Below are 20,161 nucleotides of genomic sequence, written 5' to 3'. Positions count from 1 at the left end.
ACTGCTGCCCCCTTTCCAGTGCCCCCTAATTACGCAAACCTTTTGAAGACCACTTTAACAAGTCTGCATTACAGATGTCATTTTTGCTTTCCTTTAATGCATTTAAGGGTCATGCTAGATGATAACTGTTACTTGACTGATGTATGCAAACATCTCCCTTCCTACATGGTGTTAACAGCTAGGTAACAGAGTTTTCATAGCAAAGCCAACAGGAATAACTACATCGTGAAGAGGTGAAGCACAACAGTCCCTTCATAAATGGCTTATACAACGAACAGAGGAATTTTAGAACTTAGATATTGTCTAGTCCAGCACTCAATTTGGCCAGGGTCATAGTGTTGGAGGAACTAAGAATCAAGGTCCACGTGCTCAGTTCAAAGACAGTTTCACTATTCCAGGCCGATCAGCCATCAATTAAGACGTGAATTTTTCTCCTCTACCCTTTATTCTCATTCCCACTCTAGCACCTTACCTCAGTTTACTCAGTCTTTTAGCTTGGAGATTTTTTCTAGCAAGATTACCTCAACCAAATACATTAGCCAACACTTTGCTGTCCACCCTCCTTTTTAGAGGCTTTCTTGAATTTAACTTTCATGGTATAAACCATTCAGTATTTCCACCTCACTGTCCTCTCATCTCCCTACTGCCCTCTTATCATGGGTGCTGCCCAAGACTCCATCTTCCACTACGCTCTTCAATCGACAACCTGGACTGGTTCCCATAACTCTAGCCCTGACCTTTCTGAGTTCCAGATTCGCGCCTCCAGGTGTTTCCCGAATATTTTTACATCCTTATGTCCTCAAACTCAGTGTGTGCAAAATTACATCATCTCTCCTTCCATGCACTTTACTCAGTTTCCTAAGAGTATCCTCACTTTTCCATTCGGTTATCTGACTTCTCCTCTACATGTACCTGTCCTACTGATTTTTGTTTTGTTTTGTTTTGTTTTTGCGGTACATGGGCCTCTCACTGTTGTGGCCTCTTCCGTTGTGGAGCACAGGCTCCGGACACACAGGCTCAGCGGCCATAGCTTACGGGCGCAGCTGCTCCGCAGCATGTGGGATCTTCCCGAACCGGGGCACGAACCCGTGTCCCCTGCATCGGCAGGCGGACTCTCAGCCACTGCGCCACCAGGGAAGCCCTACAGGTTAACTTTTTAATGTGCCTATCTTCCTGGTATAGCTGTAGGAACCACATCTTACCTGTCTGCTGCTTCTGAAACTTACCTACTAACTGTATTACGTTATCAAAAAATGAGGTGTAGTAGTTAAGAGAACATGATTAGGAAGCAGAAAATTCTAAGTTTAGATCCTGGCTTTGTTCCTTTCTAGATGGGTGACTATGGGCAAGTTACTTAACCTCTAGAAGCTTTCACGTCTGTAAAACAGAGATAACGCCACTTATTTCACAGGGCTGTTGTAAAGTGTAACGTGTGTGTGTGTGTGTGTGTGTATGTACACACACACACACACACAATGTTTAACATAGTATTTGGTCTGTAGTGAGTGTTTTTTTTAAACAGATGGCTGTTAACAATTTTGCACCTAATAGGCACTCCTCTTCGGTCAATATTTTAAACTGCAAAGGTCATGTTAAATACTTTTTCATAACACGATGTCAAGATTTCATTTCATGTGAAGTTTTATACCACTGAGCACTGTATTTAGCCAAAAGTTACTTTTCTAAGCTACATTCCAGAAGAGTAGGAAAAACAACTTTTAACTTTCAAGCTGTGCCCAGATGCCAAGACTCAGTGTACGAACTGTGTAAGATCAGTTTCATTCCACATATATAACCCAAGCCAGCATGACTTTCAGCAAGCACCGCTTAAAGAATGCAGTTAAAGAAGAACTCAAGAATCTTTGGTAAGGCTATTTCGTTTCCAGAAAGCCCAGCCAATGGATAAAGATTTTGTGAGATAGGATTGCTAGAGCCTGTCAAAAACCGGAGCTCCATGATTAGAGACCATGGCCAGCTTTTTCTAGGAAGAAGGGGATAAGCTTTCCTTCAACCAACAAGTCAGTTACTGACTCTAATTAATGGCTTTAAAAGACATAATGAAAATGTTGCAATCTACTACATTTAAAAACTGAGGACTTGATCTTTTGTTGGTTGAGGTGATCTTTTTTTCCTAATGAAACATACAGTCTTTTCTCCTTTGTGCAGCAGGTCACAACTTTCCCTACGTTAAGTTATACTGTATTAAAAAAAAAAAAATCTTCCACTAAGGTTCCAGGAACTTTCCACCAAGAGCATCTATGATCTTGCAGGAGAGGTTGCATCAGAGAACAAGTTAATGCCACTGACTCCTTTTGCCTTGACGTGGGCCTCCCACAGTGATGAGCAGCCATAGGGCAAGTGTCTCTCTACACCACTACCCAGACTGCCGCCCTTCAAAGACCCCTCATTATCTCTGCACCCCTGGGCAGGGAAATCACATGGCCTTACCGCAGACGTTAGACGACAAAGAATTTCATCGCTGCTCTCTTCTGAGTCTTCAATTTTCTGATGAGATCTTTGAAAAACAAAGAATAAATTACTCTTCAGCTTTGGTTGTTCAAATTTATTCACCAAGTGATGGGAATACATGGTAAATAATAGCATTATTGCTTAATACATTAGTGAAAGTGCCCATGCGAGTAACACGGTGACAATAATGCCATAGGATCACAGTTCTGTTGCAGCCCAACTGTTCCTTCGAAATCAATTAGCAAGAACGTCTTTCCCATACATCAGTTAAATCCTGAGGGCTGCGTACTGCTCTCGAAATGATACCACAGAATAATCCTGACACACCAGATTTACAAACACGGGCATGCACAGAGCACAAGTGGATGGCGAATATAACGTAAAGTACTGACATTCCTGCTCAGTCTAAATGAAATCCAGATTCCAAAAATATGAAACATGAATTTTCCACTACATCTGAGTTTCAGCCCAAACAGATTTATTATGAAATGGTATATTAGAAGCCTAATACTGTGATAGGAATTACGTTCAATACAACAGCAGAAGCACTTTGGTCTTTTTTATGAGACCACAGCCCAGTTGAGAAGAAAATTATGCCTGTGTTAAATAACTAAGGAGACATACAACACAATACACAGTATAAGATCAGTGTGTTTAGAAAAATTATCTTTCTAATGTAATTCACGAAAAATTTTCACCGCACGAATGTACATGCTAACATAAAAAATTATCTACTTCAGACAAATCTTATAAAGTTACATTTTTTTTCCTGACTTGGTCAAAGGAAAAAAACATTGACTAATGCCAAGTGAATATATGTAATTGTCTCCCAGATCTATTTCCACAGGCAATTCCTTTCAACACCTGTGGACTGGGGGGGATTGGTGGTAATTGCCTTGCAGAGTGGCGGTATGGCACTGGCAGTCCAGTGACTGATTTCAGTCTCGGGAACTGCAGTGGGCCAGCTGGAGCGTGAGCCTCGCGGGGCAGGAGGGCTTCTCCTGGCTCCTAAGACAGCTAGGAAGATGCTCTTTAAGAAAAGAAAAGCCAGGGCTTCCCTGGTGGCGCAGTGGTTGAGAGTCCACCTGCCGATGCAGGGGACACGGGTTCGTGCCCCGGTCCGGGAGGATCCCACGTGCCGTGGAGCGGCTGGGCCCGTGAGCCATGGCCGGAGCCTGTGCTCCACAACGGGAGAGGCCACGACAGTGAGAGGCCCAGGTACCGCAAAAAAAAAAAAAAAAAAAAAAAAAAAAAAAGAAAAGAAAAGCCAGTCGAATCAATTCTGGCACTGGCTTCCTGTTTCTGTAAATGTTATTAAACCCTTTCAAAAGAAAAAAAAATCCCACCCTTCAAGTCAGAGCAATGAATTACAAACTACTGCCTTTACAAGAATTGCATGTTCTGGATATGAAACAGTGGGCATGTTGTCAAATAATTTCATTCCTAGTGCAGTGAAGCATCTGAAACATGACCTTGATAATGAACATTTCAAACAATGAGCCTTATTATTAAAATGATCTATTCACAAGGTTTCCACACACACGAAGTTACACTGAGAAGAGATCTGCAACCCTATATAACATAAGCCACCAAACTAGGTTTATAAGATTATGCCGAGGTGACACACAGATCTGAGAGGAAATTAGGAGCCAAGAGCATTAGACAGAAGAGCACCAAACAAGGGCTTCAACGTCCCGTGTGTGTCTGTGTTGAAGCGCAAGCTGGTCGTGCCCACTCACGCCTCTCAGCCCCCAGCAGCACCTGAAGGATGAGTTAACGTGCGTGACGTATTTCGCATTAGCACAGATTCTGTCATGAATGTGTTTTCAACAAACTGCTGAAAGGAACTCAAAACTCCAAGGGAAGCTCTTGTGTATGTCACTGATCGTGGCTATTTGATGAGTAATGGCCAAGCTGTTGCTAGCTCAGTGACAAATAATTCGTCTCTGTTCAAGCAAAACTATCTTTCATCACGCTTCCAACACAAAACACGCCTTGGCAGAAACGTTTCTAAAGGAAATACATGTAAGACAGACAGAGTGATGCTCTCCCGAGAGCTGTCCCACAGCCCGTGTCCCATTTTTATCCCCTCAATCACCGTAATTTACACCCAGAGCTCCCAAGTCCTTCTCTAGCCCCTGAATCTTCCCCGAGCTCACCCTGTGTTTCCATCTAACTTCAATGTGGCTCTAAGTGACCATTCCAGAACATCTTCACCCACATGGGAATCTCACAGGCTCCTCAAACTCGACGTAACTTCCACTGACATCCTCTTGCCTCCTGCCCTCACCGGTTCTGCCAGCGCCTGTCACCACTCAGCTTTATGTCACCCTGCAGCCCTTCCCCGCCTCCGGCACTCACTCCCACCGCTTTCCAGTCACCAGATCCTCCTCTGCTCTTCTACTTTCCTCCCCACGAGCCGTGCTGACAGGCCCTCACCTCCACAACTTATTTTAACCACCTTCTAACCAACTTGTCTCTGCCTCTCCTCCTGTACCCCATCTCCTAGAGATGCCGGGATTCTCCTTCTAAAACCCTGATCTGGTCCTGCTTTTCTCCAGACTCACACCTTCAGGGATTCTCCCACTGCCTGCTCGAGAATTCAGAAAGACTCTTCCTTTCCGCTAGGGAGTCCCAGGTCGGCCCTGCACCAGCAGGTACCTGCATGGCACCTGGCGTGGAGAAGGGACGTGGGAGCAGGACTGAGGGGGACAGGCAAGCAGTGGGAGAGCTTGAAAGGGGGGAAGGAAAAGAGAAGGGTGATGCTCCCCGACTCCCCTTCCTGCCTCACCACTGTGGCCCCTCCCCGGCTTAATGCCCAAAGGCCCAGAAGTACCAGACTCTCTCTCCCCAGTAAATGTATTTTTACAAAATGAGATAAATTCTGATTATTTTATGATATAAATACACATCAGTGCAACTCAGTGAAGACAAAGTCCACACCTGTCAGATCAAAACAGGTAACGAAACAGGTGGGACAAGGGAGGATAAAGGAAAGAATCAGCTGTAATACGTAGTACACCATTTTACATAAGTGACTCGAGCGTCCGTGGATTTTGGTATCCATGGGGGTCCTGGAACCAATCCCCCACGGATACCAAGGGAGGACTGTACTTGCATATTTGCCCCAGTGTTACCAAAGGGGGCTGTGCTGCTCAGTGAAGAAGAGATGAAGAGAGACTCTGGTTGGAGAAAGGGACAGAGAAACCCTGGCTGGACTCAGCCGCCAATGGCAGTGACAAGTTGACATAAGAAAGAGAAGAAAAAAGGAAGTGGCCCCAGGAAGGAAGACCCATCCTTGAGGGTCTGTGCCAGCAGGAAGCTCTGGCACAACAGGGGTCCCCTTTGTGAATTCTCACGGCTGCTTCTCAAGGTCTCTGCTTGCCAACAGCCCAAGCCTGACCCTGTAACCCTCCAAGGCAAGTGCCGGATCCTAGTACTGTGAATCCTAGTCTGTCAAATCCTAATGCCTAGTCTTTGTAAATGCACGAGGTCTGCAATATCTAAGGGTGCCGTTGTGAGGACACAGGAACGGCAAAAGCCTCTGGTCCTCTGCCCTTGTCCCTCTAACCATCAAACAGGACACATGATCATTCCACTCAACCCCCACCGAAACCCAAACCAACCCCTGCCCTCCCTACAGGCTTCCCCCGCTTAACTACAGGCAACTCCATCCTTCCAGTTGGAAGTAATCCTTGAGCCCAACAGCCCGCCCCCCACCTTACAGTCTACACTGTGTCCATCCCCAAATCCTATCAGCTCTGCCTTCAAGGGATGTCTCCCTTTTGACCATTTCTCACCACCTCTACTCCAACTGCTGTTGCTCCAGCCACAGGATCTCTCACCTCGACCCAGGAGCCAGAGTGGTCTTGTTCATATGTAAGTTAGATCATGACCCCCCTCTGCTCAAAATCCTCAACTAACTCCCTGTCTTTCTCAGTATAAAGCCAAAGCCTCTACAGGGGCTGACATCTCTCACTTCTCTACTCCATTCCAGTCACTCTTGCTTTGCCTTAATGCTTCTGTCTTGGGCCTTGCCCTGACGGTCCCCTTATCCTAGAACACTTCCCTCACAGTGCACACTGCTTCTTCCCTCACATCCTTCAAGTCTCTGTCAACCTCCTGAAGAGGCCTTTCCTGACCCATATCTCTATCGCTCATTTCCTACTTTATTTATCTGCATAAAGTTTTCCACCATTAACTAACATAAATCTGTTTGTTTATGAAATTGCCTGTCCTCTCCCCTCCTAGACTACAGGCTCCACGGGAGTAGAGATTTCTGTCCGTTTTGTTCCTGCTTCCATCCCCAACACTTAGAACACAACACAGTCCATAGGAAGCATTCAATAAATCTTCATTGAATAAATTAACTGAGGACCTTAAACTTCAGGGGATGCTCTGCTATCAGTCACCATCCCCGGACGACCACAGCACAAGACATTAGCTTGTTCTCTGCAGTCAGTTCAACTGAAGGACCCTGCTTATACTCGAGCTATTTCCCTCAGCTATTCCATCAGCCTCCCAGCTCCCTGTAGCAGTCCCTCCTCTCAGTGACCTCCCTGTCTCTAAAATCCAACATGAATGACTTTCTTATACCAAACTCTAAACAGCTGTTAACTTTGAAAATATCTTAAATAAAATAACAGCAACCAATGGTCACCCTCACTTCCTCATCTTCCCCTAAGAAATAATTAGTACAGTCTTAGTGACAGTTTCCAACCTGGCCAACTGTTTGACAACCATTTACACAATTCATACTGCATCAGAAAAGCAGCAGGAAATTCCCCACCGCAAAAGGTCTCCCAACACAAACTCTCAGCTCTGAGAGGGCTAAACAGTCACGTAGGGTTGATTTCCAAAAAAAAAAGCCTTAGGAAGTAGCACACAAGAGCCATTATCTGGGCGGTAGAATTCACTTTATACCAGTCAGGTCCAGTATAATTTCTAGAAACTTGGGTTTAGCTGGTATTCCTGCAGGGGGTCCCAAAATTCTCTTAGCAAAAATTCCTTCATGAGAATTATGTAATGAGTTTGAGATTATTCCAATGACGTTTTTCAAAATAAAGCTTACCATAAATCTTCTATATGAGAGAGAGAACCCACACTCCTTAATCAGGTTTTGACCAAAATATTTGTGACTCAAGATTCAAAAGCAACTAGTATCATCTTGTAATTGGAAAATCCTACTTCCTTTTCAACAGTGGAAGAGGTTTCCTGGGATTTCAGGATGGAAAACTGGAAGCATTTCTTATAGAAATATTATCTAAATAATATCATTTTGCGTTTGTATATTGATGTAACTAACTTTAAAAATGCACAAGTTCTATCTATCTATATCTACGTCTCAATATTGAATGGCATATTCACTGAGTTGCCAAGAGCTACCACTCCACACATAACATGGTTCCTGAAGGAAAATGTGTTAAATGTGTCCAACAACCATAAAATAGACAAACATTTGGAGTCTAGTGGTTCAAGAGGTGTAGACCATGCATAACTGGCATGTGCTAAGCCAGGTGAGGTGTCACACAGGACCTTCCAGGCACACGTGAGCCAGCACGATCCCAGGCCCAGGCATGTTGCACATGACAGAGGACACAGACAATCAGTTTTCATGTAAGTTGCTATTACTGCCATCCCTGGGGCTGTCATTTGTTTCTGAGTGTTTCCTACATATACCCTTACATCAACCTTCGCCTTAAACAGAGAATATTCTAGACTGAGACTTCATGAAGGTGGGGCGCACGCGTGTCTCCAAATCAGGAAGAGGATGTCCCTGGGGAATTTGGGGCAGGCCTGTCCACCACCTCCCACCCTGAGCCAGGCTGACGCTGCCCTGCCCCGCCCTGCTTGGTCTGGAGGGACCTGAGGAAAACACAATTTTTAGTGTGAACCTCAGACTACCCCTGCTAAAGGCTGGTGAACTTCTAGGGCATGGAATAAACCAGAACCAAGACAAACTCTACAGGAATCTTTCAAACACGATCCCACGACAAACAGGAGATGCACAGCACACACATATACAAAAAAAAAAAAAAGCACATAACACTTAGTGGGCTTAGCAAAATCCATCTTTAAGATACTCTGCCAACACAAGTGAGAGTCGCTTAGCCTGATCTGTGATTCAGGGGCATCTTGGGAGAAGTAATATCCAAGGTGAGGTTCTGATGGAAAAGGAGTGGCCCTGGAACTCAGCCGGACGAGCAGCACAGGGAAGTGGGGAACGGCAAGAGATAAAGCTGAGGACAGAACAGTCAGGGCCTGTCTATTGCTGCTATAGAGTTTTGGTTTTATGCTGAAGGCCATGAACTTCGGCTGTAAAGTGAACACGATGGAAGGAGAAGTACCTAGAAGAAGATATAAAATCAAAGGTAGGTTTGCTTTCGTCCTCTTAAGATCGAGAGAACCATTTGTTTGAGAAAGGAGAACAGTCAACAGAGAGTGAGGAACTGAGAAAGCAGGCATGGGAAGTGTCCAAGGAGGGGTAGGACCCATAGCCCAGGCAGAAGGATGAGTCTGGAGCAGAAGGAGGGACTCTTCCTCCACCATGCTGGGAAGAAATGATGATAAGTCAGCTGACAATGCCAGAATCCACGATTTCTTGGACAACCCAGAGTCCATTCCACACTTGCTGAATGTCAGGCAAGGAAAAGTATTAGGGACTTTCTCTATCAGAATTACTTCCTGGGCCAGATTTTTAAAAATTTTTCCCTAAGAAATCATTGCCACAAAAGAGAATGTTCCTCAAGGGACCCAGAGTCAATCTCTACTGAAACCAACACCTACTGACCCCAAGGGGATAAGAAGGTGTCATATCTGACACTCAAGTACTGTCCCACCTACATTTTCCCATAATATCTATAACCGGACAGATCTATTTTGCTTAACAAAGCAAATTCCTATTACGAAAAGAAAAAGTGGGATGGTCGAAGAAGGAGAGACGGATTTTTTTGAGATCACTGACATCATGAATACAAAGACCTGTTCAACCTTCTCAAGAGAAGATAATTTTTCATAGCATCAGTCTATCAGTTATGCTTATAGAGGAAATTTACCAAACAGTAGTAAATTGTGAATGTGACAGGTTTTATTAAGGTCCAGGGTATACAGTGACACATTCATCTAAAATTGAATAAAGTTAGTTATTACTAGTATCTCTTTCACATTTTATATTAAAGATTTGAGAACTAATGCTTCATATTTAATTAAACAGCTACATTTCGAATGCTGGCACAGCATGCCTAAAAGTTCGATTGTTGTTAAAATTCCTGTACTGTTCCTAAATTGATGTGCTCTCAAAAAGATGAGCTGTCTCTTCCCACACCTGGAATAAGTCTGGTCTGTAAACAATGGAAATTTTGGAGGACTTAGCGTTTCCTTCGGAGAGGGGGTGATGAGTAATAACAAAGACTGAGACAAGCTGGGTTCACAGCATTTTTTATACAAAACAATTTAAAGTAATAAATGAACATTTTCTTCACCTGATTCTAATACAAAACTTATGCCAAGTTCCATCATGAAAAGTTTTTTGAGAAATACTCAAAACATGTTTGTGTACTCATCCAGTCTCTCCTCCTTTCCAAGGTTCATAAAATGAGAACCTAATTAGGAAAAGTGAGGAATACAAAGGTTTGGGACACAGGAATGACAAACGTGAAGTTGATCTCCCCAGTTAGAGGCTGTTAATCTAGCACCATTGCAGAAATTAAGGATGCCAATGGATTTCTCATGTTGCTTGTACATGTCAGGTAGAAAGGGACACGTTAGGCAGGATAAGGAGAATAAAGGGAGCAGAGGTGACAGGGTAGTTGGTGGTGGTACTATTATTGTATATAAGGTCCTAAGAGAAGGCAGGAACCTGAATTTTGGGAGTCATCACTGTGGAGCTGATATTAAATACGTTGACTGGGTAAGGGTACATCCAGAGTGAGAAGAGAAAAAGATGTCTGAAGACTGAACTCCAGGACACTCCCTGTTTAGAGGTTAATGTTTCCAAACGTAGGTTTTATTATTATGCATGTGTGGTAAGGCCAACAGATCAGGAGATGACTGCCACTGAAAAGACAGGTCAATATGGGGAGAATTAACATCTCAGCAATACTGAATCTTCCAATCCATGAACATGGATAGATCCTCTACTTACTTCAATCTGATTTTTTAAATCAGGCTTATGAAGTGTCTGACATACAACTTTTACACATGTTCTTGGATTTATACCTAAGTATTTCATAATGCTTTTTGTGCCAGTACAGAGAAATACATTTTTTTTATACTGACCTTGTAGCCTGTGATCTTGCTAAACCCACTTATCAGGCCTAGTAGGTTTTTTGTAGATTCCTTGGGATTTTCTATGTATATAATTATGTCATCTGCAAAGAGAGATGGCTTTATTTTTTTTCCTTCTAATCTTCATACACTTTCTTTCTTTTTCTTGCCTTACTTGCACTGGCTAGTATTGCAAAGAAGTGATAAGAGGCAATGTATTAGCCTTGTTCCCAATCTTAGTGGGAAAACATTCAGTCTTTTGCTATTAAGTATGATGTATGATGTAAGCTGTAAGTTTTATGTAAGGTTTTATCAGATTGAAGAAATTCCCTTATAGTCCTACTTTTCTGAGAATTCATATCATGAATGGATGTTGAGTTTTTTTCAAACGATTTTTCTGCATCTATGGAGTTTCTCGTATAGTTTTTTCTTTTTTGGACTGAATCTGGTGAATTACATTGTCTGATTTTTAGATGTTGAATCATCCTTGTATTTCTGGGATAAATATCATTTTATGATATATTATCATTTTTATATATGGCCAGATCCAATTCAGTAATATTTGATAAGACTTTTGTGTTTCCATTCATTTTCTTTTTCTGAACTTTGTCATAATACAGCTGGCCTCATAAAAGGCCTTACATAACTTACACATCTGTTACAGGGCTCAGCACAGCACTTTACACAAACCCGATCATCAGTAAGTGCTGTTATGTAAGTTACTCAGTAGAGACTAGACCCTTTTCCTTACCTGAAAATTAAGAGGAGCAAATTCAATTATCTAGGAAATCCCTTCCAGATATAAATGCTTATGAAGCTAAATTTACAGAATTTCAGAAGTGTCAGCCAAGTGGCAATAGGTACCATGCTCAATCAAGTCTTTATGTTCTGAAAAAATTCATCTGGCTTCTTTACGTAGTATTTTGAGACTTCGATTTAATTAACTTTCACGTTTCCTATCACTTAACGGAGTTTTCTGTAAGGCTAACTTTATAGAACAGTAGATTTCAACCTTGGTATGCATTAGCCTCACATTTAGAACTTTACAAAAAGTACTGATACCCATGTCTCATCTCTCTACTCCAATCCTGATACAGCAGATCTCAGGTTATACCTGTTTACTTTTTAAAGTATCATGGTTGAGAACCAGTGCCATGAAGATCACTTCCAAATTCACCATCTGCCTTCAATTCATGTTACTGCCTGCCACCAAGTACAGAGGCCTGCCCTTTTGGCGAGTTACACAAGCTGTCTTGCCTCAGTTTCCGCATCACAACTCCAAACTACTGCTGTGAGCATTAAATGAGTCATATGTAAAATGCTCAGACTACTGCTTTGCATGTGGTAAGTACATGTGAGTGTTAACTATTACTGCTATTTTTTGTATTATTGTCACTGCCAGGGCAGCTTAGGCCAAGTGACCAAGCCATTTGTTCCCCATTTTTAAGTGGGGGACGCCTTTAACATAGAAACAGATCACAGACCCATAAACTCTGTACCTGTTGAGCAAACTATATGACAAAAACATTACTGTGAATTCAAATAAATTGTATTTTACTTATTTCGGCAGCATCTATATACAGTTAAGTCATTCTTTCTATTCAATACAAAGACAATGCTTAGCTTCCCTATAGATGTGCAGACCCCTGCAATCGATCTGAGCCCCGCCCCCCGCCCCCCCCCCCCGCTTGTGACCCACTGCTCCAGCCACATCAAGCTGCCTTGTACCCTCTCAACACGCCACCCGTCTTCCTAACTTCCTGCCCTACACACTGTACCATCTACCTCAAGTGCCCTTCTGCTTCTCTACCTAGAGCATGGAGTCATGAATGTTAACAAGTTCATCTCAATCCTCTGGGCTGAGCTCTTCCTAGAGTTGGTTAGTGAGGAATGCAAGGTGAGCCACACCATCCAATTAAGTACTCTGCTCATTAACAGCAACAACGAACAGGTGTGGGGTTTTTGGTTTTTTGTGTTTTGTGTGTGTGTGTGTGTGTTTAACACATAGGTTAGAGTCAGGGAAGGTCAGGGTGGGATGCAATGAGAGGGAGAGCTGTTTCAGCAGAGGTCAGGCGACTGAACGGGGTGTCTGTGGAAGCCGCAGCCAGACCTCAGGAGCAGCACAATGTCAGCTGATGCTGACATTGCAGGCGGACGCATCAGCTAGGACCACTGGGCACTGATCAAGCCGAGAGACACAGACCCAAACGACAGTAGGCTCCACAGTAACAGCGCACCCCAGTCACACTTCAGGGGTCGCTAGGCAAGATCAGTGCGGATGGGAAAGGGCTAACCTGACAGGCAAGCCTGGTCTGCTAGGGTCAAGGGCCCACACCACTCACCATATCCCCGGGGGCTGTCTTGCTGAGGAGCAAGGAGAGGGCGCAGAGAGACTGAACCTTTTTACCAAAATATGCTCAACAGCTAACAAGGAAACCTTTTAAATTTCCTTATTAGAGTCATTTTACTGGATTAGGCTACAATTATGGGGCTTCTCTTTTCCTTCTTTCTGGCTGTCCAGCAGGACAGAAGCTCATATGGACAACACAACGCTTAGAGAAAAATGAAGAAGTTACCTTTGCCTTTCCCTGCCTGATTGCAGCATAAGTTAAATTTTAGCAATCTTCCATGACTCTTCTAACAGCAGCATAAGTGTTAACTGCCCTGTAATTGGCAGAATATAGTTTTATGTATCAAGGTTCACAGACTCTGTTATTCGGAGTACCACCACTCCCACCCCTGGGCAAGCTGGGAGGGCTGTAATACAGGGACTTGAATTAAAACAGCCAAGCTCCCGCACAGCCTAAATTCTCCAAGTCAGCGTTAGACAGAAGCATGTCTTACTCATCCTGGAGGAATTATTAGGCTGCCTTTCCCTACAATGTTACTTCAGCGTTCCTAACTGCCTCACCCCAATAAAAAAGAGTTAGGAAAAAGGACATTCCGGATGATATGATTTGCCTTTCAGTTTGAAGAAGATACCACGATTGTTCTTTCTTCCCCCAGAGACAGTACCCTTGAGAACAAATGCACTCACTTTTTTCAAAGTATCTATTCAGTTTGGATAGAAAAGTCATTTTGTATAGCATACGAATTTTGTTTCTTCACATTAGCCTAGAAACCTGCATTAGCTCCATTTTCCTTCCTGCTTTAAACATTTTATTTTAAATGGGAAAAAAAATCTATGTTTCTTTTTTCTTTTTAAAAATGAATCTTTACAGAACAGTGTTTACATAGAGACATGAAGTAGTTTCCTCACATAATTTTAAAGGGATTTAGAGAGAAGACGGCAAATTAGAACGACCCCAATGTAGAACTGCACAGGCAGACTTCAAAAAGGTTATTAAAAGAACCACAGGACCGGGTTTTCAGCTTGTGAACGGACAATGTAAGTTAATCAGTCAAGAGGATTTTAGAGGGCATTTTCGGTAGAATAGGTAAAAATGAATGGATAATACAGTGGAATGAATACCGTAGGACTAAGAATGACATAGAAGAGTGGAAAAAAAAATTGAAACAAACAGCAAGAGCAGTAGGTTACTAAAAGTTAGGGCTGATCATAGACCGCACGTATCACGGAAGTTCTGTGGTCAAGGTAGGACTTGGACTCCCCCTTGAGGGGTGGGTAGAACTTGACAAGGAAAGAGCAGAACTTCACAAGGCCTGAGGGAATAAACGGGTGTGGGCTAGAATGAATGGAGATCACCAGATTAGAGCAGAAGTTATGATGGGATCGTATGTGTTGAACCTTAGGAAGGGCTGTGACAACCCAACTGGCAGAGGACAATGTCCCTAGACATCTTTTCTCTGACCACAGTTTACTCCAAGTCTGGATAACCTAAACTTGAGCTTTCAAAAATTTGGCCCAAAACATTATATCAGAGCTTAGAAGTTTGCTTTATAACTCTAGTATGGAGTAAATAAATAAACACACACACACACACACACACACACACACACACATATATTTTTGCTCCAGAAGAGACTTGCAGTGGGTTCAGTAATTTTATCTTTTTATAGTATATACTTATAATATGGGATAAACAGGTCTATAGCTCCCCAATGCCAATTTTCCCAGAGGAATTACCACCCCCAAACGTACAAGTTCACACCAAGAGAAAAAGAACGTGCTGATAGGCATGCTACAGTGATTATCAACCCCAGAGGCCTGACACTGTATACAGTGATCAGTGTAACAAAAGACTGCAAGTAATCTGGAATATTAGGAACCAAAATTTTTTTTTTTTTTTTTTTTGTGGTACGCGGGCCTCTCACTGCCGTGGCCTCTCCCGTTGCGGAGCACAGGCTCCCGACGCACAGGCCCAGCGGCCATGGCTCACGGGCCCAGCCGCTCCACGGCATGTGGGATCTTCCCAGACCGGGGCACGAACCCGCGTCCTCTGCATCGGCAGGCGGACTCCCAACCACTGCGCCACCAGGGAAGCCCGTGGAACCAAAATTTTTAAATAGCTTCATCTTTAGAACCTACAGTAGACTCAGGGATTCCCTGTAAAAAGGTCATCTCACTGGCATTCCAAACTGCTTCCTCGGTGGGAGAGAAAGGAGATAAACCATGAGGACTGCTTGCGAGTTTACTTCAGACACCCTTATACCCCGTTAATCTGGGTACACCCCCTGGGACTGCGCATACTTCCGACTTCAGGATGGGAAATGGTTAAGAAAAGCTGCCAGAGAGTGCCAGTCCCACAGAGTCACAGCCACCTCTAGCTTAAAAAGCATTCCACTTGGGCTTCCCTGGTGGTGCAGTGGTTGAGAGTCCGCCTGCCGATGCAGGGGACATGGGTTTAAGCCCCGGTCCGGGAAGATCCCACATGCCGCGGAGCGGCTGGGCCCGTGAGCCATGGCCGCTGAGCCTGTGCGTCCGGAGCCTGTGCTCCGCAACGGGAGAGACCACAGCAGTGAGAGGCCCGCGCACCACAAAAAAAAAAAAAGCATTCCACTCCTTCTTAGAAAGCTTTTTAGCATTTACTGAAATGCTCCTTGACTATTGCTGGGCAACTTCTGACCTACATTAAGACCACATTACATTAAGAAACATTTTCCTTACTTAAACAATCGAATGATGCATTATATTTGCTTCACCATGGCAAGGTCCTCTATAAACAGCGCTGGTGCCAGTGGCACTGAATTCATAACCATTTCAGAGTCAGTCTAACATTTTTATAGCTTCTGGTTATAACATCTCAGAAAGGGAAGCTAGAATGACCCCCATAACTCTTGGGCACACACTCTAGCAGTTGTTAAAAGCGTACGTGTTACAGCCAGACAGACATGGAATACTCCACACACCACTGTGTGACCGCAGATAGGTTACCTGATCTCTATGCCTCAGTTTCCTCACTTTATAATAGTAGAAACTGATGAAATAATGAATATAAAGCACTTAGCATAGTTCCTGACATAAAATGCATCCTCTACAATCAACCTATTAGTGTCTCATTAATATTCTGACATTTTATTTCTTTTCTAAAAGCCTGTAATAACTGCTCCGTACTGTCTTTTTTTTTTTTTAACAAGAGTAACTCATCTTTGTTATGGTTGTGGGTGCTTCTCCCTGAACCTATTTTTCTTACCCATGAGATGAGGATAATACCACTTGCCCTGCTAATCTCAACGTATTCTACAAATTGAATACATAAAAGTTGCTAACTGAAATTTTTAATCTGCAATTCATCATACTGAAATAAGTTTGTCATTAGTGCTGTGGATAAACAAAGGCATGTCAGGATCATCACATCATGACTCAAGTCCTGTCCCCACACCCCGTCTCATGAATTAATTTTCGTTCATATTAACCATATAGTGACTCAGCATCTTCATGTGATAATGATTCATGGGTTTTAATTTGCCAACTGTTGCTTCTAGATTATTTTCAGAAATGTCTGTTGAGCTCTTTCTTAGGAAAGTCACGACTTGGAGAGAGGATAAGATGTCAGTTATTATTTTATTCCAACTTAAGCTAAATCATGTTTATTCCCAACTTATATCATCTACTCATATAACAATGATTAAACTAGAAGCAGCGTGGTGCAGCCGGTAAGGCATGGACTTCTGGAGTTTGAATACCAGTTCAGTCATTTATTAACTGGACTGAATTTTCAGCATTTTACCTTTCTGAACCTGCATCTGAGAAATGGGAATAAAACAATTACTTCTTAAAGGAGATGATCTTAAAAAGCAGAGCACAGTCCCCAGACACAGGGATGGCTCTCTAAGTGAGAATAATTTTACAATGGAACAAAACAGCATCTACTTACAGTTCACAGATGCCAGCTCTAGTGGGAATGAGAGGCACCAGCTGCAGTAAAAGTTTGACACCGTTTTGCCACGCCTCTTCTCTTTCAAATTCACAGTACAAGTAGCTACACTCATCAGACGAAAACTGGTAGAAAACATAGGTATCTTGAAAGCATAAATGCTGGTCCACTGTTGGAAACAAAAAAGGCGTGGATCAGTTTTGTAAAGTATATCATTTAGAGAGCCATAAACTGAATAATAAATTGAAAGGCCTACTAAGTATTAGGGAGAAGCCAGGGATAGGATGATAATGAAGTCCATTCATGTTCACAGTCCCACTGAATTAAAAAGGACCTACTGACCACCCTATTTTTATTACTTGAAGCTCTGGCCAGCACATTCACATGTATTTTACAACTGTTCTACTTCAGGGACAGGTGAAATCAACAGCAATTCAAAGGCAGTAGAAGAAACTTTTATTTTTAGCGGCCCAAAGCAGTACATTTAAATACTGTGGTGGTACACAAATACAACACTATGGCAAGATTTAGATCAGTGGTTCTCAACCAGCACTGAGGGCATTTAGCAATGTCGGGTGACATTCTGCGTTGCCACAACTAGGGGGTGCTACTGGCATCTGGTGGGTGGAAGAAAGGGATGCTACTAAACATCCTATAATGTACGAGACAGTGCCCCCTCCACCATTAACTAAGAATTATCAAAAAAAAAAAAAAAAAGAATTATCTAGCACAAAATGTGAACACTACCAAGGTTGGGAAACCCTATTTTAAAAGAAATCAAGACGTGGAGACTTTTCCAAAAAATATTAACACAAAATGTTTTGCTAAGCAGAAACCTGAACCGCACAAGCAAGCTGATAATTATATTCCTCAAAGGCAGTTAACTGTTTTCCTAAAGAAGAGCATCAGGTGCTAGGTGGGACCGACTAAGATTACACCCACATCCCCATCTGTACCACTTTTCCACAGTGGGACCTGGGGTGTGCCTTTCTGAAACTTACTATGTTCTCTGACCCTCAATATTTATCATCTATAGAAGAAAAGGGCTTCTCAGTGACAAACCAGCACCTGAGTGATAGAGATAAATAAGGAATCCAAACTGCTTGACTTCTAAGTCTTCCATTCCCTGGCTGAACAAAGAAAAGAGATATCCACCATCTATTTTAGCTTCTAGTTAACATCAATTTTCTGTTCTGTTTCAACAGCTTATTTTCACAGATCGTTTATGACTACTTACACAATTAAAATGGCATACACATGCTACTCATAAAGTCAGTTTCTGATGACTATTCTAAGTACAGCAAGACAACTCACACATTTAGAGCAACTAAAGATGTCACTGATTTTTTTTAAAAAATTGTGTGCATCATTTTAAGTAGAGAAGAGGGGGTAAGGGAAAGACTCTTACAGGTAGTAGTTAATGAAACAAGTACCTAATTATTTTTACAAAAGGTGTGAGAAGTAACAAAAGATGAACTGTCACGTTCATTTATAAGAGAATGCAAATATTTACCAGCAAACACAATTTCCATCTAGATTATAATATCATCTAGGAAATCAAACACATTTTGGTCAAGTAGCTTAACAACATAATGATTCTGCGCCTTCAAAACATGTAACACTAACCTGATGACATAATTCCCATATCCAGCAGGAGCTGCCAGACCCCTATGGCCATAGATCTGCATTGGACCAAAGGACAGTGTTCTAGAAGCCAGTCTACCAGTTCCGACCCAACGCAGCTTCTCCTGGACAAAAGCAAAGCCATTCCCAGTAAGACATGGTTGCCACCCATTTGCCAAAAAAAATGAAATTTAATACCGTCACTTTCATGTGCTTTTAAACAAACAACTCAAGAATAAATGACACGGACCTCTTATCCATCTTTCAGGTTTCAGTTCAACTATCGCTTGCCTTACAGAAGCTTAGAATCATATCCTCTTATACTTCTTCTTCGCATCACCTAACATTTAGCAATTATACATCTTTCCAAATGATTGGTATCTCTTTTTCTCACCTTGAGAATAATTTTCAGGAGAACAGGGACTATGTGTATGTAACATTTAGCAATTATACATCTTTCCAAATGAATAATATCTCCCTTGAGAACAATTTTCAGGAGAACACGGACTATGCGTATGTAACTTACGATTAATCGCCAACATCAGAACAGTCCAGGCCCACGGTAAAGTCTCTGAATATATACATTAGAATAAATGAAGGAATAAATTTAGCAGCCCTTTACCTGAAGACAATGCTTCTGCCTTGGTAAGACAAGTACCTCGAGTTGGTGGTGATCAGCTTTGGTTCAAGCAATTACACATTTTAATCTCATCTCTTTGAGAACAAAATAATTCCAGGGTTAGACAAGGCTATACCACAGTGAGTAGTATGAAGTTTTGTTTTCTGATCTTTAAACGGAGAGTAAATCTTAATATTTGTCTCAAAGAACAATACATTTGACTGTTAATCTTTTTAACATAATCTAAGCAATCTGCCAAACAGCGTAGATCATAAACCCATAAACCTGGATGATGGATTCCACTAACCACGTGCAAGAAATACTCTCTGTAATCCTTAAAATACATAGCTGTATTCAAAGAATGCCCCAATTTGGGCATCACATGCGGTACTTTCATGCCTACTTCCCCATCTTTATCAGCTTCAGATGAAAAACCAAACGAAGAAAACTTTCTGAAGTTTTTTTAATTTGCAGAAATTTCATTGAAACCCACTCTTCCGTATGGACAAAAAGGTCACCCAAAATTTTTTTAAAGAGGTGTATCAGGTAAAAGGCTATCTTTCTCCTATATTTGGTATTTAAGGACCAAAAGATGCCAACATTTATTTGTATTCCTAAAACAGAAAAATATTGTCTATCTTTTATGATTGGCATAGTTATAAATACCTAGAAATCACACAGTAACCAACATTATGAAGAAATGCCATGAGATGCTACATTTTCTTTAGTGATGGAAAAATAAGGTAGTAAGCATTTCTGCTGAGATATCTGAACAAATATTCTACTTTAGATAAAGTATCACTTTTTGGGAGTAAATATTTGAAAGATACTCTGAGGCCATTAAGGCAATTCCAGATTGTACCAGTTGTACAATTCCAGTTGCAGGTTGGCATTAAGACATAAGAAA

At 42.2% G+C, this 20,161-nt stretch overlaps 1 protein-coding gene across 1 annotated transcript in view; it reads right to left on the bottom strand.

The window, feature by feature from the left end:
- The window catches only part of RAPGEF5 (Rap guanine nucleotide exchange factor 5), a 215,333-nt gene that overhangs the window by 150,468 nt on the left and 44,704 nt on the right, over positions 1–20,161 (bottom strand). Inside the window, exons 4-6 of the mRNA XM_065883983.1 lie at positions 18,639–18,760; positions 17,013–17,181; positions 2,449–2,515 (exon numbers count right to left, since the gene is read on the bottom strand). Of these exons, the coding sequence (XP_065740055.1) occupies positions 2,449–2,515; positions 17,013–17,181; positions 18,639–18,760 (358 nt within the window). The remainder of the gene's footprint in view (positions 1–2,448; positions 2,516–17,012; positions 17,182–18,638; positions 18,761–20,161) is intronic.

This window comes from Phocoena phocoena, chromosome 9 (genome assembly GCF_963924675.1).
Source record: "Phocoena phocoena chromosome 9, mPhoPho1.1, whole genome shotgun sequence".
In the NCBI taxonomy this organism is placed as follows: Eukaryota; Metazoa; Chordata; class Mammalia; order Artiodactyla; family Phocoenidae; genus Phocoena; species Phocoena phocoena.
This window is presented reverse-complemented; position numbering and strand designations above follow the sequence as displayed.